Below are 24,654 nucleotides of genomic sequence, written 5' to 3' on the forward strand. Positions count from 1 at the left end.
TGTGACCATCAAGTTCCTACCTCCTTTTATTCACACACACACAGACACACTTGCACACAGTATCAGGATAGTGTGAGATGCCCATTGTAGTTTGAAGCTGTAGGAAAAAGTATACAACCTACAATTTAAATCTGTTAGTCTTTTTTATCACTTCTCACTTGCAACGTGAGCTTTTTTTAGACCACAAGACCATGTGGTTTAAATGTGAGAGGAATGTATATATCTTAGTTTACCTTTAAAATTCAGCATATACCTATTATGAGCATTTCTAATGAAACATTATTTGCTTAATTGCTTCATTTTATCTTTTCTTCTGCCATGTTATTTAAAGCAGCTGATAGTAGGATCCATATGTCAGAAGTCATTTTAAAGCTTCAACACTCACTAACCTTATAATTAAGAAATAATCAAGTTTACGTGCTTCTCATGGTTTCATCAACTGCAAATTGATTGAAAGTATCACTTTTCATGTAAATGTTGTGATGAATAGCACAGTACTTGTCACAGATGGAATACTTAATAAATATTAGCTTTTATTATAGTTTTAAAACTATCATAGTCTTGCTTTTAATGTGAGTCCTCTGTGTTAACTTTGCTTTGTGCCACAATTTGAAATTGTATAAAAATTCACGGTAGAGGGGTGCCTGGTGCTCAGTGGGTTAAGCCTCTGCCTTCCACTCAAGTCATGATCTCAGGGTCCTGGGATTGAGCCCTGCATCAGGATCCCTGCTCAGCAGGGAGCCTGCTTTCCCCTCCTTTTCTCTGCCTGCTTCTCTCTACCTACTTGTGATCTCTGTCTGTCAAATAAATAAATAAAATCTTTTAAAAAAAATTCATGGTAGAGATGGTCTTTTACCACCTTTATCAAGAAAATATTTTTAGTCACACCTGCCAATATAACTTAAAATAGAACTATTCCTTCCTTATCACTAATAATTAGAACCATTTTAGTAGGTCCTTCACAGTATTGCAAGAATTTTTTAGTTTACTTTTTATTCCTACCCAGAACTTCTACTGAACAGGGGATTTCACATGCATTAACAGAATGAGTATGCCATGCCCCACCCCCCTCCCCAGCAGGTCCCAATATATTCTCTCTATAAAATGGAGATTCTTTTTTCTTAAATTATTCCCAACTAAAACTTGACTCATGACCCTAATTGAGATATGAGAACTGATTTGAGTCTCTAAATCAACTGCAAAACTCTATCAAGGTCGTAAGATTTTTAGGAGTAGAGCTAGGAGATAATCTAGTTTGAAATAATTTCAGAGGCATCATGCTGCCCGTTTCATATTGTTTGTCTATTTTCTATAGTATTAATGTTAAGAGTGGTACTAATCTAATATATACATTAAGTTACATGTTTAAAGCCTTTGAATTTTCTTTTAAATTCATGTCAATCCTTTCCTGAAAAGAGACATTTTAGTATATGGGTATATATGTTTTTTTGATTATAGTATCAGAACTAATTAACGATTATGTTTTTTCACAACTACTGTTTAAGTTATCATCATCTCCTTTCATATATATTTTGCAGATTAATAAGTGGCAAGCTTTGCAAAGTACCAAACATGATACATTTCCCTAGCCTAGATTGAATACAAAAGTATTAAATTCATCATCCACTCAGTTCTGCTTGAATCTGTATTAGTATCAAAGTATATATTTTGTTCAAAGTTTTACCCTTGCCCTTGATCTGATTTCAATTATACTTACTTAATATCTGCACATTCTAGAAACACCAGAATTTAGGAACTTTTCATCTTCAATTTTAAGACCTATTCCCCTTTACTAACAAACCCAGATGAGATGCATACTTCATTCTGTTGTTTGGATTATAATTTCTGCCCTTTAAGCAGGAAAAAAAGCTCTATTCATGAGTGATATAAAGAACAATTCTAAGATGTACTTTTACTTAACGCAAAGCAGTTAGGGTATTAAGAGTGAGCAGTACATACTCTTTCAACATAAAAGTTAGGTGTTTTAGAATCTGCTGGTAAATAAACATGGCATTGATTTCAAGGTTTTGAACATACAAAAATTCACTGGGTTCCTTTTATCCTTTTATCTTCCTGTTAGTTACAAGAAAGAATGTGGGCGCTTTAAATCCTCTTGACATGTCTGTCACCAGCACAATAAACTCCCCTCCTGAGCAGAAGAGACCCTTGTCTGTCACTGGGATCTCTCCGGAGGTGACGATTGCCAAGTGGGTTTTCTGTCGACTTCCTAAAATGTAACCTCCTCATCCAGGCTGCCAGCTCTAGCATGACAGATTGGGTGGATGATTCCATCATCGCGTCACACTACGTTTTACCATTTGGGGCCAGATGTCATCTTTGGGGAAGAGAGTTAAAGCTTTTGTCAGAGAGTATTTCTCTTGTTTCACTTAACATCTACTCACCTTTTGGTATTGAAAGAATAAAAAATACAAACTGATAAGACTATCCCCAGACAGAGTTTTCATGCTACCCAAAGCAGTCTCGGCAGTTATAAAGATCCTTCAATAATCTGTCAAAAACTGACATCACAGTGTAAAGAGCTGTTCATTTCTATATCTCATTTTGGATTGATGTACGTGCACTTTTATATCCTTCAGTTCGATATAACATTTGGCCTTTCATGTTCTCAGTTTAAGCTACAGGGAATTCAAAGCTATTTCAAAGCATAATTATATCAATCTGCATATAAAAGGCTCTATGTCCTACAGAGGGTTCGATGGAAAAGCAAACTCTTTCAAAGAAGAAAATTAGAAGTAATTCCCACAACTAAAATTCACAAAAGTTAATACATTTTTCATCTGATGAGAACAGTTTTATTTTTTTTAAACCAATAGAAGATTAATCAAGAAAGTGTTGGGGACTATTTTTGTGAGGTAGGGAGGAGGAGAGTAAGAAAGGAAAATTGGAGAGGACAGCAAAAACATGATGCAGGTACATTATACATATTGTTTGATTATACACATCACATCAGAAAAATCAATAATTCATATTGCTATGGCAGACAATAGGATTGCCAATTCCATATTGTATTAGTTATATGTTGCTGGAAAACACTATACTCCAAATTTGTATGATTCAAAACCCTTAGTGCACTTTAACTGGGAACCTCTGCCTGAGGGCTCCTTTGAGATGGCACTCAAGCTGTTGACAGAAGGTGTGGTCTCCTCTGAAGATGCAATTTGGGAAAGGGCGTCTGCTTCAGAGTTCATTCATGTGTTTGTTGAAGGGCCTCGATCTCGTGACACATGGGTCTCACCACAGAGCTGCCTCCACATCTCTGCAAGCAATTCAGAAGAGAATGAGAAAGTGTACAAGGAGAGTCCCAAGACGGAAAACATAACCTTTAAATAATCTAACACCAGAACCAAATTCTGTTTCATAGAAGTGGGTTCCATAGCTCAACTACTTTCAGGAGAAGGGGGATACTCAAGAGTTCAATACCTGGAGGTGATAATCATTATGGGCCATCCTAGAGGCTGCCTACCCTACATATTACATTCATGTTAAGTTGCTTTTGGTATTTTGTTATATTACAGAAGACTTTTGAAAATGTTAAGTCCTGTAGTTGTGGTTTTAAACTGAAAGTGATTGCCACTCCACAAATTTATTTTTTCCAGATATCTGCTTTCCAAATATGCCTTTAGTAGTTTTCAAACATTTCATAACTAGAAAATGACAAGTATGGTTATTTTAAATCTTTAAAGTAACTCTTTGTTAATCTTTTTTTGTTTTTTACCATGGCAAAAGAAAGATTAAAAAAAAAAAAAAAAAACACCTTACAAACATAATTGTGTAAATTCTGAAGCTAGCAAAATACTTAGCACAGAAGTTATGTAGCATATGGTTATCCTAGTCCCAAACAGTAAAATGTGTCTGTATGTGCCAGCTCTTAATTACCGGCTCATTAACACTCAGGTGTCAATTGCTGGTGGCAAAGGCAATACCCAAATGGCCTAGTTTCTGTCATGCACAGTGTAATTAAATTGACCTCAAGTACTAAAGCTTGCAAGTTGCCTGATACGGTTGGACACTAATTTCCGGCATTATTCAAAATAGAATAATATGGTGAATAAACTAATATAAGAGAAAAGCACTATCAGGTTCAAAATGTATATTCATACATAATTATAGTCTTAAAAACAATTGAATAAATAATCACAATTCTAATCTATATCAAATATAACAATGCATATCATCTACTTGGTTTTACCATTATCAATCTAAAGCTCAAGTTTAAAGTTTATCAATGTTAAAACTCAAAATAATGTTAAACTTGTTACAAACCAAAAGAAAAATAAGTCATTGTAATAGTCACATTTAAGAAATAGAAATTGCATATTATTTTTTATAATTTCATTTATTGATATATAAAGAGAAATATGTATATCTTACATTTAAAATATTAATTCCCAAATGTAACCAAATGTGAAGCATGTATGTGTCTTTTATATGGTTCTAACAATAAAGAAATATGTACTTCTAGCAAGAATCCCACAAACTCTCCATAATCTAAGAACCGATTTTTTCATGACTTTGTGTTGTAAGACTTAGCTCATTATGTGAAAGCTTATTTTTAAGCTTCCATTTAAAGAGAGAAGAGATGAATTCATGCACAAACCTTTGCTTTTCATAAAACCTCACATAAATGAAAAGAACATTTTCTGCAGAAAAGCCTATAAGAACAAGCAAAAGACAAAGAAACAAGTGAGCAAACAGTTATAACAACATTTTGGAAGTTTGGAAGTGGATCAGTAAGTTGCTATCAAAGTACTAGTTTTAAAAATATGTAATCTTGAGCTGGAAGTTAAGAGTATGAGGAAAGAAATCTGATTTATCCCACAGAATATTCCAAAGGCTAAGGAATTAATAGAACAAATTAGTTCTGAAGTGGGAGTGAATATAAAAATAAAGAGAAGGATCAAAAAATGTCATTGAGAAGCAATTAAACTCCAGGTTTCTCTCATCGACTGTGCATATGTAGGTGATCAATTATCCTCTCTGGTTAGAAGACAGGAAATTTATTCTCTAAGGAGGTTAAAACAGAGGTGCCTACATTGGAAGACAGCAGGTACGGTTTAATGTGAGATCATCATACCCAGAAAACTTAGACTCTTGAGTCTCCCAGACATCTTTCTCCAATTAACTTTCAGAATGCAAGTACAAAGGCTTATACTTCCAGGCAGAAGATCTGAACATATTTCTCTGGATACCTCTAACTAGTCTAAGAAGAAAAATATACCAAACATATTGACTTTGGGTTTTCCTCAATTACATGATCCAGCAAGATCATCCTATAGACAAACATACTCAACAAGTTTTCCACACAAGGGCAGAGTTTACCTTCAGCCTTTTAGAGTATCATTTTTAATTACAGACACACAGCTAAGCATCATCAGACACTGGCAAAAAAAAAAAAAAAATATCTACTGTAGATTCCTGGAAAGAGACACTATTGCAAGAAAATAAAATGTAATATAAGCTATCATTAATCTCTTCAGGTGAATAAGAGAAAATATTGTATATGAAAAGAGTTCAAAATACCTTTAGAGAGGAATATTGAGAAAACATTAAAAAAAACTCTTGGTCTTAATAATAATATAATGAAATAAAAAGCTCAGTAGAAGTTTGAAAGATAAAGATAAGAACATTTCTGAGAAAGTAGATTAAAAAACTGTGGAAAGTAGGAAAGAAAAAGTGAAGAAAATTGGTAGGTCAGTAGAGGAGGTTCAATATCTAAATATTAAGGGATTAAAAAAAAGATGAAAAGAAGTAAGGGAAGAAATGATGAAAGCAATAATTCAAGAAAATTTCCAAAAACTGAAAGGTTGGGTGTAAAGACTGAAAGAGTTTACTAAGTATCCGAAATTCAGATGGAAACAGATCTACATCAAATCATGTGATAACTATGAAATTTCAGAACTTGATGACAAAGAGATCCTCCCATAAGTTTCCATAGGAGCTGGGGGACCTATGCTCATAAAAAGTTTAGTTTCTACTTTGGAAAATGTTCTATTTTGGAAGGCAATGCAGGAAAATGTTCTATTTTGGAAGGCAATGCAGGAAAAACTTAATGAAACAAGATGGGATAGGGAGGGAGACAAACCATAAGTGAATCTTAATCTCACAAAACAAACTGAGGGTTGCTGGGGGGAGGGGGGTTGGGAGAAGGGGGGTAGGGTTATGGACATTGGGGAGGGTATATGCTTTGGTGAGTGCTGTGAAGTGTGTAAACCTGGCGATTCACAGACCTGTACCCCTGGGGATAAAAATATATGTTTATAAATAATAAAAAAAAAAAAAAAAAAAAACTTAAACTTAATATCTGACAAATTTGTCTTGAAGCAAGCCTAACCAAGACTTAAATTGTTCAAGATTTTGGTCCTCTCCAACAGCATACCACTCACTCTTATGGTATAAACAAAATTAAGCCCAATGTATGTGTTGCCTTGACATCTGGCACAACAAGGAAGACTTTAAATAACCTAACTCCCAAGTTTCTCACTCCTTTCTGCTCCCAAAGACAAGATCACCTAACCAAACAACCCTACTTATCAGGGGGACCAGTTGAGGGTGGGTGTCAGTTCCTTGCTCGCTTATAGAACAAGCCAATTCAAACAAGCCAATCCTATCTCACCAGAACCAAGGAATGCCTCCCCACTGATATTACAAAGCATACCTCCTGCAGCCCCTGGCTATTCACTCTGTTACTGAATGCAATCCCTTATGGCCATGCGCAGCATCCTTCCTGCCACTTTCCTCTCCAAGGCTCTGACTAGTAAATTGCTGTTGGTTTCTTCTGTCCAGTATTGGGTGCTACATATTTTCCAACCCCATAACTCTAGGACAGTAATTTCTCCCTCACCAAAGGGGTGATGAAGAGGTAAGTAAAACAACTCTTTACATGATGATACAACCATGATCAAGGACACACGGTCAGCTTAAATTAACTGCTCCTGGATAGCTAAATGGTTTCATGATATAGGCATGGCTGCCTGGGACCAAACTGACATTGCTGGTGGACTTGCACTTTGGCCTATTGGCCACTGTATTGTCTTTAGCAGATATTGCCCTCCCTTCCCACCACAGAATGCTCTTGTCCTCAAGAAGAGATCTATTGTTAATTAACAATTCCTTAGCATATGTTCTACTGGAGTCAGTCTATGTCTAGCAAGAGTCTCTAGGACTTCTGCCTGTAATGGCAGTGACAATACAAAACTTTACCCGATCAGCTAGTGCTTCTGTTCCACTTACAAAGATAAGCTAGAGCTCTCTGGTCACTGCATCTAACTTGAGAACCATCACTAACTACTTGGGGCAGCCATCTGGACATTATTGTGATTGTCCACCTTCAGGGGGAGTTAAGGGGTGGCTCATTATGAGCTTTGTGCAAAGGAAGAAGATCACCTCCCTAGTGAGAATTAATCATGACACCTAAGTCACTTAATAAGAATTGTTTGGGCAAGTATAGATACCTTGCCCATTTCCTGTGCTGCTGTTCCCCTTGCTTGCTATCCCAAGTATACATTTCAGGCAACCTATGGACCAGGCACTGATGGGGAAAAAAAAAAAAAAAAAGAAGAAGAAGGGGAAAGAACATGGGGTACCAGGCTCTCCCCAAATAATGGAGGAGGTGACACAACTGCTGTTTCAATGAAACGTCATAGCCAATGTGTCTGGACTTGTCTTCGTGCTGCTGGCTACCAGCAGGCCAAAGGGTTAATCATCTAATCATGGGGCTTGACCACTCAATTAGCAAACTGACTAACAGTGGTAGTTGTTGGCCACATACCGAGCTCCTCTACAAACAGACTCTCACAGACCTTGAGCATCTATTCTTCCATACCATGCTGCTCATTACGCCTTGGGTCAAGGAACCAGCACTCACAAGATTTGCATAGTTATCAAGCCCTCCATTCTATAAGCTGGAGTCAAATCTGACCCTCTGACATAACCTATCTTCAGGAAGGTCTAACCTCACCTCTCCTCAGATCCTTGCTAGCTACCACGGTGTTAGAGGAGGTCAACTCTCTCCCAGCCCCCTTAGCAACGTGGAAAGCCCCATAGGAGCAAGTTAGTGAATCATTAATGGAGTTTATACACTTTATGGAACATATTGCCACCATTACATATGATGGAACCTGGTGGAATGTTCTGCTTTTTACTCCTTATCTAGGATGTCCCAGATAATGCAGGATCTAAGGGTCAGCACAGTTGACTCTATATCAGGCAGTCATCTTAGCACCAGATACCTTGGCCAGAAAATGGCTCCATATGTACATTTTTCTAAACTCTTGGTGTATTTTATAAGAATTGCTCCCTTAGAGGTAAAGAACTCTAGCAATCTCTTGTTTCACAGAGACCTAAAATATAAATCAAAGGAACAGATGTCACTATGTGTACTAAGGCCACAATTTGGCCTCACTCGAACATTCTTATTCTCCCCTTTGGAATTTCAGAGGTTATTGATAATGACTAAGGCATTCATTTCACTTCTCAAAACAGACACTGTTGGGCTTTGGAAGAAGACATTCAATACAACTTCCATGTCCCCTATAGGCCTCAGGCTGCCAGTTTAGTTGAGAGGTTTAATGCCTCCTTCAAAGAATTCCAAAGAAAGCAAATAACACTGTTATTGCCACAGGCATGAATTAGTTTAAATCCACATTCCCTAGGGACATGCACTCCCTGTACTAATGCCACACATGTTCCTCAATTTCCTTTATTGGCCATAAAGGGAAAAACCTCTAAGGGAAAAACCTCTAAAGTTCATATTTTTGAAGTTCACCTCACTATGTGGCCCTCTGTGTTGGGGAGACCCATGGCTGATGCATTCAATTGAAAATATACAGTTTATGTTATATCCTGACACTTTACTGAATTCCTGTATAAGTTCTAGCAGTTTTGGAGTGGAGTCTTTTGGGTTTTCCACATAGAGTATCATATCATCTGCGAAGAGTGATAATTTGACTTCTTCTTTGCCGATTTGGATGCCTTTAATTTCCTTTTGTTGTCTGATTGCTGAGGCTAGGACTTCTAGTACTATGTTGAATAGCAGTGGTGATAATGGACATCCCTGCCGTGTTCCTGACCTTAGTGGAAAAGCTTTCAGTTTTTCTCCATTGAGAATGATATTTGCAGTGGGTTTTTCATAGATGGCTTTGATGATATTGAGGTATGTGCCCTCTATCCCTACACTTTGAAGGGTTTTGATCAGGAAGGGATGCTGTACTTTGTCAAATGCTTTTTCAGCATCTATTGAGAGTATCATATGGTTCTTGTTCTTTCTTTTATTGATGTGTTGTATCACATTGACTGATTTGCGGATGTTGAACCAACCTTGCAGCCCTGGGATAAATCCCACTTGGTCGTGGTGAATAATCCTTTTAATGTACTGTTGAATCCTATTGGCTAGTATTTTGGTGAGAATTTTTGCATCTGTGTTCATCAAGGATATTGGTCTATAGCTCTCTTTTTTGATGGGATCCTTGTCTGGTTTTGGGATCAAGGTGATGCTGGCCTCATAAAATGAGTTTGGGAGTTTTCCTTCCATTTCTATTTTTTGGAACAGTTTCAGGAGAATAGGAATTAGTTCTTCTTTAAATGTTTGGTAGAATTCCCCCGGGAAGCCATCTGGCCCTGGGCTTTTGTTTGTTTGGAGATTTTTAATGACTGTTTCAATCTCCTTACTGGTTATGGGTCTGTTCAGGCTTTCTATTTCTTCCTGGTTCAATTTTGGTAGTTTATATGTTTCTAGGAATGCATCCATTTCTTCCAGATTGTCAAATTTGTTGGCGTAGAGTTGCTCATAGTATGTTCTTATAATAGTTTGTATTTCTTTGGTGTTAGTTGTGATCTCTCCTCTTTCATTCATGATTTTATTTATTTGGGTCCTTTCTCTTTTCTTTTTGATAAGTCTGGCCAAGGGTTTATCAATTTTATTAATTCTTTCAAAGAACCAGCCCCTAGTTTTGTTGATTTGTTCTATTGTTTTTTTGGTTTCTATTTCATTGATTTCTGCTCTGATCTTTATGATTTCTCTTCTCCTGCTGGGCTTAGGGTTTCTTTCTTGTTCTTTCTCCAGCTCCTTTAGGTGTAGGGTAAGGTTGTGTACCTGAGACCTTTCTTGTTTCTTGAGAAAAGCTTGTACCGCTATATATTTTCCTCTCAGGACTGCCTTTGTTGTGTCCCACAGAAGAATAAATATTGTGAAAATGTCTATGCTACCTAAAGCAATCTACACATTTAATGCAATTCCTATCAAAGTACCATCCATCTTTTTCAAAGAAATGGAACAAATAATTTTAAAATTTATATGGAACCAGAAAAGACCTCGAATAGCCAAAGGGATATTGAAAAACAAAGCCAAAGTTGGTGGCATCACAATTCCGGACTTCAAGCTTTATTACAAAGCTGTCATCATCAAGACAGCATGGTACTGGCACAAAAACAGACACATAGACCAATGGAACAGAATAGAGAGCCCAGAAATAGACCCTCAACTCTATGGTCAACTAATCTTCGACAAAGCAGGAAAGAATGTCCAATGGAAAAAAGACAGCCTCTTTAATAAATGGTGTTGGGAAAATTGGACAGCCACGTGCAGAAAAATGAAATTGGACCATTTCCTTACACCACACACAAAAATAGATTCAAAATGGATTAAGGACCTCAATGTGAGAAAGGAATCCATCAAAATCCTTGAGGAGAACACAGGCAGCAACCTCTTCGACCTCAGCCGCAGCAACATCTTCCTAGGAACATCGCCAAAGGCAAGGGAAGCAAGGGCAAAAATGAACTTTTGGGATTTCATCAAAATCAAAAGCTTTTGCACAGCAAAGGAAACAGTTAACAAAACCAAAAGACAACTGACAGAATGGGAGAAGATATTTGCAAACGACATATCAGATAAAGGACTAGTGTCCAAAATCTATAAAGAACTTAACAAACTCAACACCCAAAGAACAAATAATCCGATCAAGAAATGGGCAGAGGACATGAACAGACGTTTCTGCAAAGAAGACATCCAGATGGCCAACAGACACATGAAAAAGTGCTCCATATCACTCGGCATCAGGGAAATACAAATCAAAACCACAATGAGATATCACCTCACACCAGTCAGAATGGCTAAAATCAACAAGTCAGGAAATGACAGATGCTGGCGAGGATGCGGAGAAAGGGGAACCCTCCTACACTGTTGGTGGGAATGCAAGCTGGTGCAACCACTCTGGAAAACAGTATGGAGGTTCCTCAAAATGTTGAAAATAGAACTGCCCTATGACCCAGCAATTGCACTACTGGGTATTTACCCTAAAGATACAAACGTAGTGATCCGAAGGGGCACGTGCACCCGAATGTTTATAGCAGCAATGTCCACAATAGCCAAACTATGGAAAGAACCTAGATGTCCATCAACAGATGAATGGATCAAGAAGATGTGGTATATATACACAATGGAATACTATGCAGCCATCAAAAGAAACGAAATCTTGCCATTTGCGACAACATGGATGGAACTAGAGCGTATCATGCTTAGCGAAATAAGTCAAGCGGAGAAAGACAAATATCATATGATCTCCCTGATATGAGGAAGTGGTGATGCAACATGGGGGCTTAAGTGGGTAGGAGAAGAATCCATGAAACAAGATGGGATAGGGAGGGAGACAAACCATAAGTGACTCTTAATCTCACCAAAAAAACTGTGGGTTGCTGGGGGGAGGGGAGTTGGGAGAAGGGGGGTAGGGTTATGGACATTGGGGAGGGTATGTGCTTTTGGGTAAATTGGAAGGGGAGATGAACCATGAGAGACTATGGACTCTGAAAAACAATCTGAGGGGTTTGAAGTGGCGGGTGGGTGGGAGGTTGGGGTACCAGGTGGTGGGTATTATAGAGGGCACAGCTTGCATGGAGCACTGGGTGTGGTGAAAAAATAATGAATACTGTTTTTCTGAAAATAAATAAATTGGGAAAAAAAAAAAAAGAAAAAAAAAAAAAAAAAGAAAATATACAGTTTATGATCTGCTGAATGAAGAGGCATAAGCCATCCTCCCAAATTTGGCAGATATCTCCTTCAGTATCTAAGCTCCCACTTTGTGAAAGTGAAACCACAGTCATTCTGATCAAAAACAGTTTCAGTACACTCACACAAAGGAAGTGAAGTCACGAGATTTATTACTTACAAATCTCAGGACTGTGGTCAAAGAGCCAGGAAAGGCAGATCCCTGTCCCAGGCCATGAGTAAGCAGGCGATTGAGAACGGGGTAGCAAGCACCTAAAAAGGGGTTGCAGTGGACGATCACTGACTTTTCACTGGCTTAATTCTAAGTGGTTAGTTTAAAAGGTGTCCCAGGAAGAGCAAAGTGGGAACTTCTGGTGGGAATCCTAAGCTCAGGTCCTTATCTAAACATCCAGACTCTCTGCAAGAACAGGGTTATCATATTCTGAAATGCCTAGGAAGCAACTCAAAATATTTATTTTTCTCCTCACACTGTCTTCTTCCTGGTCAAGTGCCTACTTCATGTCCTGGAGAGGTACTTCTACTACCTAGAAATCTCAGTTCATCACCAAGGTAAAAATTGGTATCAAGATAGCAAGGAGTCAATTAAAGTATAAGGACTAAAATTAAAGCCCAATATTATGTTCTATCTTGCCATCAGGCCTATCTAGGAGTACCTTGAATGGTCTAACCTCACCTTTCTCATTCTCAGGAAGATACGATCCCCTGGCCAAACAGCTCTGCCTATCAGGGGGACAGATTACAGCTGATTTTAAGTAGTGTGGCTTCATTTCTCTGTTAGCTCCATTGAATTCTCCCTGGTAACATCCTCCAGCAGAAACCAGAGAGAACTCCTCCCTTTTTTAAATTTTTTTTTTTTAAGATTTTATTTGTTTATTTGACAGAGAGAGATCACAAGTAGGCAGAGAGACAGGCAGAGAGAGAGGAGGAAGCAGGCTCCCTGCTGAGCAGAGAGCCCAATGCGGACCTCGATCCCAGGACCCGAGATCATGACCTGAGCCAAAGGCAGTGGCTTAACCCACTGAGCCACCCAGGCGCCCCCTTTTTTTTAATTATTTTTTAAAGATTTTATTTATTTATTTGACAGAGAGAGATCACAAGTAGGCAGAGAGGCAGGCAGAGAGAGAGGAGGAAGCAGAACCCCTCCCTTTTGATACCAAAAAAGCCTGCTTCTTATAGTCTCCCTACCCTACCCCCCATAGTGTGATGTCCTCCCCGGTCTGTGAGTATATGTGATTCATAAATTGTTGTCAATTTTGTCTGTCTCTCTAGCATCAGATGTTGCATGTTCCCTATCTCCAAAACCCTAAGGTGGAAATCCCTCCCTTGCCAATGTGATGGATAGCTGACGATTAAAATCACCCTTTACTTGACTACTTTTTTTGACTAAATTAGTTGAAGTAAGTTGAGCTAGGTTGGGTGAATTTATTAGCTGGGATTATGATGATTTTGTAAGGTCAGTTTATCCACACCTATTCTCAATGAAGCAGCAGTTTTTAATAACATTTATCTGGGAGATGTACTTCTATTTGACTCTAGTTTTGCTTATTCACTGCCAACATAGCATGGTGGTTAAGAGGAATAAAAATGCATATATTAAAACAGTTTATTCTAAATATAAATCATAAAAGGACAGTCAGAACTGTCTTTAGTTTCTTAGGCCACATTTCATGGTACCTTCTACATGGGAATCATCCTTAGAAATGAGCATGTGGCGGAGGGAGAGCATTGAAATTTAAAAATATAAAGTGAAGTTCTAGATGCTATAGCTTATTTTTATATTTTCAAATATAGTTACTCCTAGAATTTCAAGTTAAAATAAGACACAGAGACTAGAGATGTAGCCTGGCATAGGTTAAGAATTCAGTCAAGAGAAAGTGTTTGGACCTTACATTTATGGTTATGTTCTTCCATCAGTTGGTCTATATTTGTCTCATTTGCTTCATAGGTAGGTTAAGGACAAGAATATTTTCAAGGACCTGCTCTGCACTAAAAGTTTATTATTCCATGGGGTCCACTTAAAAAGAAAAGAGAAAAGAAAATTAATTGCTAATAGAGTTTAAATAGGAGTTGATGAATACAGGTCAAACAGATAATAGAAGATAAGTAGATAAAAAAAAGATAAACAGATAAAAGATAAATAACTACTTTACAATTATCATGTCTTGTTTATTTTTATTTATATGTCTTCCTCTTCATTATGTAGTGTCAGGCATGTCACAAAAAGAGCCAGAGGTTTTGACTTAATCTGCCTCCTTTTTAAATTAGTCAAGATCACTTTTGGCATAAACACTAGTCAAAGTTGCACAGGAGAAAAAAGAAAACATTTCAAAATATTTCTAGTTTACATATTATGTATTTGTAGAATTATTTCCAAATAATCATAAAGAAAAATTTCAACTTAAGAGTTTTAATTTAAATGGTTATAATAATAATGTTACCACAGAGAAAATGAAGTAAAATACAGCAGAGACTGTCATTTGATTATAAGAGTAAAAATCTAAAATATTCTGAATATGTTTAAATATAATGTAGAATATGTTTAAATATAATGCAGTTGGACAGCAAGCATAGCAAAAATTGAATGATAGAAAATTAACAACCTCTCCTACAAATAAAATTACCCTTTTCTTTTATGTTGTCTTCCTTGAAGGCAGCATGAGCCACTCAGACAAACCAAAACTCCCAGTCATAATTACTTCTCCCTCTTCCTCATCAGTCATCTGACCACCTACCCAGGGAGGAAGTACCATCTGTTTGCTTTCTCAATTGTCTCTCAATTCTATCCTTCCACCTCCATTTTTACTAGTCCAGTCTGTAAGTTACTTGTGCTCATTTGCTTACTAGCTAGATTTACAACAATAGGTTTCTCATTATCCCAATTTCTCTTTTTTTCTGTTTTTATTGTTATGAGTTATCTCATAACATCATCCAAATCATAAAGTGTCATTATTTGCAGCATTTAGTTTCAACTCTTAATTATTATTATATCTAATACTGGAATAGATTCTTCTAGAGTGTTAAAGGAAGTATTATATCGAAACTAAAACTATGCTACACATCTAAATTTTAAAAAGACCTAATATCCTTGATCACTCCATCTACCTGACTTGTAATTGAAAACATACTTACCATCTCAGCAGCAATACTCTTGACTAAAAATCACAGTGCTGAAAACTTGTCATCTAACTTTATGAAATGTTATGCCAGTGCACATGATTCTGCAAGAGCTCTTAATGGCATTTCCAGTTTCTCTCCTGTTCTGGTCCCTATAATTGCAAGTGGACTTTCTCAAGATTATTGAGACACCTTTGAATTTAAAATATTTGCAAACACTGTCATGTAAATCCATGCATTCTTGTCAGAAAAACAATGAACACAAAACACACCTCTACAGAAATATCCCAATGAGATAGTTTGGTATCTGTATATTTTAAAATAAAATTTATATATCCTTTCTCTGTTTTACTCCTTTTTTTATTCTTTAAGATTGTATTTATTTATTTGAGAAAGAAAGAGACAGCAGAGTGAGAGAGAGAGAGAGAGAGAGAGAGACCATGAGCTGTGGAGGAGTGGTAGAGGGAGAAGCAGGCTCCCCACTGAGCAGGGAGCCTAACATTGGGCTGAATCTCAGTACCCTAGGATCATGACCTGAGCCAAAGGCAGATGCTTAATGAACTGAGTCACCCAGGCTCTCCTGTTTTACTCCTTTCTAAGGTATCTCGCTTTACCTCAGTCTTTATCATATTTTAATTAGAATTACCCAGCCATCATTTATTTTCAGTAGTTTTCTCCTTGTTTTAACTTACATGTGTATATGACTACATAAACTTTAAAAATCATAACTGTTTCTCAATCTCTTAAAGCTTACTGGAGAATGGAGGAAGGCAATGGTTGTATTCTCTCTCTCTCTCTCTTTCTCTCTTATTTCTCACTTTCTCTCTCTAATTCAACTTTACTTAATACATTTTATTATAACCATTGTGTTGTCTCTTTGTGGTCCATGTAGCCAGTATAAAATAAGGGTGTGACCACAAAATGCCAGAAGAAATTGGATCATTGATTTCCCACATGTGGAAAAGGTCATGCCAGCTTCTTAAAGATCAAATATATCATTACCTTCCAACCAGACATTCTGATAGTATAAAGATTAATTAATAGAGTGTATAGAATATATGTTTGCCTATAATGTGATTTTATCCATGCATTCCTCCATGAGCCTCTTTGTGTTGGTTAATATCTCTCCCCATCACAGACACATACATACAGACATAAACAGACACACAGACACACACTCACACACACACAAATATCAATTTTGAGAAAAGTATATTGGTAGAAAATCTTGAAGTTGGCCATTCATTCCATTATTAATTAAGAAACACAACAAGAATATTAAAAACTCTCACACTTCTAGAATAAAATTCAGTTTCAGTCTTATGTAGTTCACTACACCAATGCTTGTTTTCATCCCTCTTTTCATTGATTAAGAGAAGAGTCACTCATCATGATAAAGGAGCAAGCAGATGGAGATGGTGTTCCAAATTAGATAATTGTAACATTCATTAAATGTTTCTTATTCCCAGGCAGACTAGGTGAGCAATGATCTAATGATTAGCAACTACTCTCTCAAAGAAAAGTAAATATGTAAGATGAAGCAAACTAAAAACTGTCTTCCTCTATACAATATTCTCAATAGAATTTTTACATGGACTAATTAATAATTAATTACATTTCTTTTAAAATTTAAGCACCCCTTTAGAAACACTAATTTAGTCACAGATTAATATGAACTGCTTTAGTTTGGTGGTAAATTTAAAAACCTAGTTTTCGTTATGAGGAAACAAAAGCTTTGATTAATTAAAGAAAAGAAGAAAATAAGACAATTTTGAACCACCCAAGGACAGATCTAGGGAACAGGGTCTGCCAGCCTAAGAAATGACAACTTCAAGATGTCTACAATTACAACCATCCGGGGGAGGGAGGGAATCCATTCACTGCAACAGATACTGAATACGGAAGGTTTACATGGCACTCCTCTATTATCTTGATTTAATCTTGTTTGTTTAAAAATCATACTGTAAAAATAAAGAAATCAAAGCTGTTTATGCTGTTACTATCCATCAGGGACTACTTGAAAGGGGAGTCTCCCACAAGCTAAGTCAACCCAACAAGCAGAACTCCAGGCCCTTACCAGAACATGCCAGTTATCGGAAGGATAAACTGTTAATATTTATACTGACAGCCAGTATGCCTTTGGGGTAATCCATGATTTGGGGATGCTATGGAAACCAAGGGATTTTCTTATGTCCTCTGAGACCCTAATCAAAAAGGGACCACGAGTAAATGAACTTCTTACTGCTATTCTTTTACCTCCTGAAATTGCTGTCATCAAAATTGAGGTCCACACAAAAAAGACTGAAATTGAACGTCAGGGAAATCTAGCTAACTTTCATGCAGAGACAGTAACAATGGAATCTGTAAAAGTCACAGCTTAGGTGGTGAACTCCTTCTGCTTCAGCAAAAAATAACCCCTCATTGCTAGACTTTTGTCATCTTGAGACCTTGTAACATAGCAATTGTCTGATCCCGAATCAAAAAAAATAAGATGAGTAAACAATAGCTGTAAATTAAATAAACAGTTGGGGCAATGGGAAACCGAAGAGGTTGGTTTTTCCCGGCCCTCTAGTAAACCCCAATTTTCAGGTTTTCATTCCTTTACCCACCACGGTGCCTTTAACATTACTGAAATTATGAATAGACATTGATGTAGCAACTTCCCTAAAACTGTGCAAATAGTTTACTACCAACATCTAACCTGTCAGATCTATAATCCTAGAGAAACTATTTTTGTCCCATGAGGCCTCAGACTTACTCCCTCTGGTCCTTTCAAGCACCTGTAGCTGGAATTCATTCAGTTGCCACTTGCTGTAGGTTAATGATATGTACTTGTTATTTTCTGCATGTTTTCTGGGTGGTTGAAACTTTCCCCTGCTACAAAGCTGATGCTCTCAGAGTAAAAAAGAAATTATTAGAGAATGTGATTCCACTTGGGGATTACTTTCTGCAGTCTCCAGTGATAGAGGCACCCACTTCACTGGATGAATCATCTGAGCCTTAATGAAAACCTTGCAGACTTCTTGGAATGATTACTAGTCCCATCATCCTCAATCATCAGGCAAGGTTGGGAAAACTAATGGTATTGTCAAACACAAAATCGCTATGCTTGTTGAAACTACCGGACTCCCTTCACCTATAGTATTGCCTCTGGCCTTGCTGACTGTTCTCAGACCCTCTTTGGGAAACATAAACTAACTTTATGTGAGGTAGTCACTGGTACACTAATGTCTATTGGTATACAACTTTCTGCTGCTCCCTCATTGTCTTGCTAGTATGGCTAGCTACTGTAAGTATTTAATGCCTTATGCTAAAGAGTATCAATCCGTTAAAGATCCCAGATCCTAATTCAAAGGATCCTGTTCGTTGGCCATTGTCTGAAGCCTGGTGACTAGATATTCTGGAAACATCATCATCAGAGGACTCCTCTTGAACTCCACTGGAAGGGATGTTACCAAGCACGCTGAACCACCAACACTGCTGCAAAACTGGAAGGCACCGAGTCTACGGTACATACACATCTCACAGCTAAAGAAGGCTTTATGTGACATCTGGTCCTGTACAGACACTGAAGACCCCTTAATCAAACTGACAAAGAATACAAGTAGCTGACATTAGGGTAGACTACTTCCACCCAACACACCAGATGAAAACTTCCTCTTTTAACTGAACATGAAAGCTTTTTTTTTTTTTTTTTTCCTTCTGTGTCTTTCCTTTACTCTAGCATTGGCCTGGAAATCTAACACCCTCATCCATACTTCCCAGACCACGCTAATGATGGTGAGCTTCAGACAGTCCCTCTTAGAAGTCTTTTACCAAGTTCAACTTTTATGACAGAACATCTAGTGCCTTGTTTTTTCCTTTCTCCAATTATAACTGTACTTATGCAATTCAACTCATATAGCTATGTAGATCTTTGTACAATCACACTCTCACATTCCCATGAGTATCTAGATTGGATCTGCTCCCAATCACTAAGAGATCTCTCCAGCAGCACACGTCTTTGCAAGGTATTCAGAATGACTCTTTATTTTAGGCTATGAGATTTATTCTCTGAATGTGCTGAAATCCTAACCGATCCCTGGGTTGAAGGGGCAAATGTATTCATCTCAGAATTTGACTCAGAATTTGCTTCCTTTGGCAGGGTCATACTTCCCTGATTAGGAATAAATGTAAACAAGAATATGGTCAGAACCCTCTCCTTAACTTTTGAAGGTAGTGCAGAATCTGTTGCTAAGACAATAGCTACCCAACAACTCAGACTTAGACTTTCTGAACACGGTCATTCTTGATAACAAGAAAGTCCTCGATTTTCTTTCAGCTGAGTAAGGATGTATCTGTGCTGTGGCCACCACCACAAGCTGAACCTGGATTAACACTTCTGAGGAAGTTGAATCTTGGGTACTTGGATCCCTGAGCAAGCCACTTGGCTTAAAAAGACCCCTTTAGTGGGGTCTTTGACTCATTTGATTTTGATTGGCTTGGGTTTTGGGGACCATGGCTCCAAAGTGCACTCCAAACATTAAAAATACCCTGCCGATTATAATCGTAATAACCTCCCTAGTGCATTGTATTCACTCAAAAGCCTTAAGTGCATGTTCACAGTTGCTAACCACCAAGAAAATGATCTCCCTAAGACTAGAATTCCAGAAAAGAAGCGAAGAGAATAACAAATTTAAGGACTGTGAACCTGGAACCATGACCTATGGATGCCACAAAAAGAAACAGCAGAAACTGCCAAGTGGTAGCTGAGAGTGGTGCTAATGCCTTGAATTTTGATCACGTCTCTCAGTCAAGCTGACAGCCTCATCAAAAGGAAGGAATTGTTAAAAAGGAAGCCACAGGTCCAAAATGAAGTCACTTCTGCTAGACCCACATCACCAAATGGGGGCTTTATTCCTAACCTAATTGCAGTTTCAACCTTCCCCAGGAATACAATCTTAATTAGTCCGTCTGGAATTTTCTGCTCAGCACCAGTGAAGTAACCCACATAATAAGATCCTTTTATTCCCCAAAGGGAAGTGACCTTTCCTGAAATAATCCTTTATTTTGTTTATGACTCCCTTGTCCTGGCTTTAAAAACCTTTCCCTTTCTGTAGCACTTCGGAGCTCTCTTCTACTTTTTAGATGGGATGTTGCCTGATTTATGAATTGGTCAATGAAGTCAGATCTTTAAAATTTACTCAGTTGAATTTTTGTTATTTCATACTGCTCAAATTCGTTTCATAATATAAGTCACATGCAAAAAAATATCATTCTGTCAGTTATTCAGTAATTCCAACAAACATTTATTTGCATGGAAATAGAAAGTTATTCAAAAAGCACATTAGGGGTTGAGGGGGGAAAAATCAGGTAAATATATCCTAGTGCAATCACACACATATATTTTTCAATAGTAGGAATAGAGGGCTATTTGAGAGTTGCAAAGGGAAATGACTGGAACTCAGCAGCTGTGAGTTTTATTTCCTGGACTCCAAACCACCAATAAATAGAGAGGCAAAGGTGAATTGAGCTAATGAGTGGATACCAAAGGCAAGTCAGCTTGCATGTTGAGATTTTGCAATAAGCACTGCTTAAATACAACTTGAAAGCAGTCTAGAGTTTTGAAAAAGGAATAATTTCCATTTGTAGACTGTATTCCATACTTCTGGTAATCAAGAATAGTGATAAAAGGATGAAAGTGAGATTAATAGTAAAATACACTACCTAATGTGCATTAGCATTGTGCTATGCATTTTACATGTCAGTTCACTGAATTCTCATAAGACTTTTACAGCTAAGTGTACTTCATATTTTACAAAGATAAAGATCAAGATTCAGATGCGAAAGAACTTTTTGAAAAGATCTTCCTTCACTTTCTACAGCATTAAATAAATTTAATTTGAAATAGTGATCATATGGTGCAGTGCTTTTCAAACATTTGGGCAATGATTCACAGCAAGAAATGTATTTCACATTGTGACCTATTTCACACATGTATCAGAAAAAATGTTTCACAAAGAACTATTTGTTTTTTTACCATGAGTGATGTGCTTTCATACTCTTCTATTCTACATTTTTACTATTCTATTTACTTATAGTTTTGTTTTATGTTATCATCCTAATATATTTAATTACTCTCATGTCCACAGTTGGGTTTTGACCACAAATTTGATTACTTACTTATTTGACCATTTAATTATTCAGTATTTTCCTATGAGTTCTTTGGTTCTCAAGGCAAACTAGAATTTTCATGAAGGCAGATATTACTTCCATCCATCCTTACCTCCCCTCATTGTTGGACCTTACTATAGGTGTGTAATTTAATAAAATTTAATTTTTGTGTCTGAAAATTCATAGTCTTGGTTAAATGGAAGATTCCATGATATGATTCCGAGAAAGGGTAAAAGTAAGTGATAGGAGGCACAGGTCTAGGGGAACAAAGTAACTTGCAGTTATAGCTGACAACGTTTCATTGACAATCATCATTCCTGTGTATTTCAATTAGTACTTTTCCACCATAGGGTTGGCTTTATTTGATGTCCAAATATGAGAAGAACTTAGTCCTGTCTCTCGTTGCTTCATAAAATGAATTTCTGTCCAGATTCATGTAGTCTGAACTCAAGAAAATCAGTTACATAAACCACACATGTGTTACAAAGCACATTTCTTCTATTACCTTTTATCTGTTTCAGACTGTAAATTTCTGTAAGATTCATTCAGATTATTTTTACGTTATAATAAAATCTATTCCATAATTTACATTTTCTTCTTGAATAATGATACCCATCTGTATTTTATTTTTTCTTATGATTCCTTTGACTTTAAATATGAAATAATTTCTAAAATTTTAGATAAAATGTTTTCCTCTTATTGCTTGAAGGCACTCATATCCTGTGTACAACTTCTCTATATCATTCCCTGTGGACCCTTGCTATTGCTACAAATAAAAAAAAATTAACATTAGGTGGAAAAAAATATATATATATATTTAAAATATTCATTGTAGGAATCATGAGAATCATATGGAACTAAATGTCTACTTTCAGAAGAATAAATATCATGAAATCCTTTAAACCTAGCATATGTTTCTTTGAATAAGACTCAGTTTTGAACAGATGTCCCCTTAGACCTGTTATATTAAGACTAAAATTACTAAATCAGCATTAGTTGTTTTTAAACTTAGGGCCATATTTTGCCACTGATTTTTATTCAAAGCTCCCACGGGCGTCAGTGGAAGATCCATGCATGGAAAAATGGCATAATATGTATCCTAGTTTTATTTATTTCATATGTATACAGCAGTATAAAATAATATATTACATTTACACTCATTTTACTTATGTATTATTATAGCATTCACAGTAACAAACACTATAGTTAAGATTTAAACTCATCTTTTGTTATAATACCCTGTTTTCACTCACAGATAACTGTCTCAAAATGTGTTCAGAGCTGAAATTCCCTGCTTACTTTCAGCTCCACGATGTAAGGATGTATTGGAAGTCTGAGTTCTATCATTCAGAAATTTTTGAGTCTCATGTGAAATTTTAATATTGCATCATTAATGCAAAATTTTCATGCAACTCAAAAACATCTGGAGTGTAAAACTTCAAACAAAGCATGTGACAAGCTTTCAAGAAATAAAAGTCATTTTTCTAATTTTACAAATACTTAAAAAATAACAGTGGTTAGAAATACATGCATGCACACTAAAGGTATTAGAATTTTAGTCATATTATTGCCTGCAATACTCTGGCGGCACCCATCTACCAGCATCCTCATCGAATGCTATAATCTAAAACCTATGCCAAGTTTTAGAAGAAAAAAAAAAATACTCTATAGAACAGTAGTTTCACAAATTACTATATCAGCATTTTGTTGGACCTAGCAGAGGGAAATTTTTTGAAGTGCTAACAATATATAAAATAATTTTACTACTCCATGACATAAAAAATATGGAATTTTTGTCATTTTCTGTTTTTCCTTGTTAAAAAGGAACATAAAAAGGATGTTAAGTGCAAAGCCTTTACCACTACAAAATTAGCTGAAAAAGATAAAGAACCCAAGAAATTGCAATATGAAAAATATAGGATTTTCAGAAAAATTATCAAGTATACCAATGTTTTAAATATTTTTTACTTCCTGGGGTATTAAAAGCACACATAGAAATATGAGGGGGAAGAAAGAAAACCACATGAAATGACAATTAACAGTGCTCTTATCCTTCAGTATCATAATTTTCTTTATCCTGCCTAACATTTGCAATATTCTGGGTAATTATATTAAATATTACCTTTACTCTAACAAATACTTTTTGTAAGGTGAAATGGTACAATGCATACGCAGTTATTAAGTTTTTGTTGAGAATTGATGATTTTTGTTCCTCCTCTTGTCGGAGAAATAGGAGAGTTTCTACATTACAGAAGATCTGATGTCAAATTATAAAGTTATTAAGAAATAAAGCAAGAGGATGAGTAATTAAAATATTTAAATCTTCTCCTATAGTACTTAATTTGCAATGTTTAATAAAGGCATTGCTTTTAATATCTTCAAAAAACAATGTACATATTCCCTTCATATTTCCCATGAAAGATGATACACTTATAGTGACACCATTATATCTGTTAAGTAATCCTGACATGATATTTAAGTACTGGATTTAAAATGATTTCACAGAATTATGTTTATAAGGTAAAAATTAGAATTTCACATGTGGATAAAATATTTCTAAAAATTGTCGTTTGACATACCTTTGAAACATTAAGACACTGTTTCCACAGGAAAATATTTTTACATTCTTACTATTTTAAAACTAACCATGTTATCAAGGAGTAAATATCATGATTATTTGTTTTGGAAATAACAATGAAATATTTTCTAATTATTTAGATATTATTTTCCTTTGATAAGTGTAAAGTTATATAAGACTGGATATTAGGACAACTGAATTAAATAAAAAAACTATTCTAAAATTCCTTTTCATGCTACTCTAATAAACTTTAACTTGGAAACCTTTACTATTGGAGGATTGCGTTTTTCTGTTTTATAGTTCCACCATCATTGGTAGATAACATTTTAGCCAATTTACCAAAATTATATCTTTACTCAACTGTAATTTCTGATTTATTCTGGATGCAATAGAAAATTGATTAATAACTAAAATTTAATATTTTGTTTTAAATAATTCTAATTTTCCCCAAAATTAGGTAAAGTTTTCTTGTTTTTTCTTATTGTTTGTTTTTGTAGATTAATGATATAATTTAAGAATTTAAATGCAAATTAGAACTGTTACTATGACATAAAAAACTAATGCATAAATATATGGCATAAAAAATTTTTTCAAGTGAGATTATATACAATGACATAAAGGGCTAAATAATTAAAGAGACTTTCTTAAGGTTGAATGAATGAATATAACTGTAATACATAAAGTGAGAATATCCTTATTTTTAATGCATGTGATAAGGCAGATGGATGTGTGTTTTTCCCCATAATTGTAAAATGATGAATGAAAGGTTTTAATTAAAGCAGAGTGACTC

At 36.1% G+C, this 24,654-nt stretch overlaps 1 protein-coding gene across 1 annotated transcript in view; it reads right to left on the minus strand.

Annotated features, from left to right (window-relative positions):
• Nucleotides 1–2,790: 2,790 nt before the first annotated feature.
• The window catches only part of PCDH10 (protocadherin 10), a 64,441-nt gene continuing 42,577 nt past the window's right edge, over nt 2,791–24,654 (minus strand). Inside the window, exon 5 of the mRNA XM_044268195.1 lies at nt 2,791–3,277. Coding sequence (XP_044124130.1) covers nt 3,210–3,277 — 68 coding nt within the window. The 3' untranslated portion in view covers nt 2,791–3,209. The remainder of the gene's footprint in view (nt 3,278–24,654) is intronic.

Source organism: Neovison vison, chromosome 11 (assembly GCF_020171115.1).
Source record: "Neovison vison isolate M4711 chromosome 11, ASM_NN_V1, whole genome shotgun sequence".
NCBI classification, from domain to species: Eukaryota; Metazoa; Chordata; class Mammalia; order Carnivora; family Mustelidae; genus Neogale; species Neogale vison.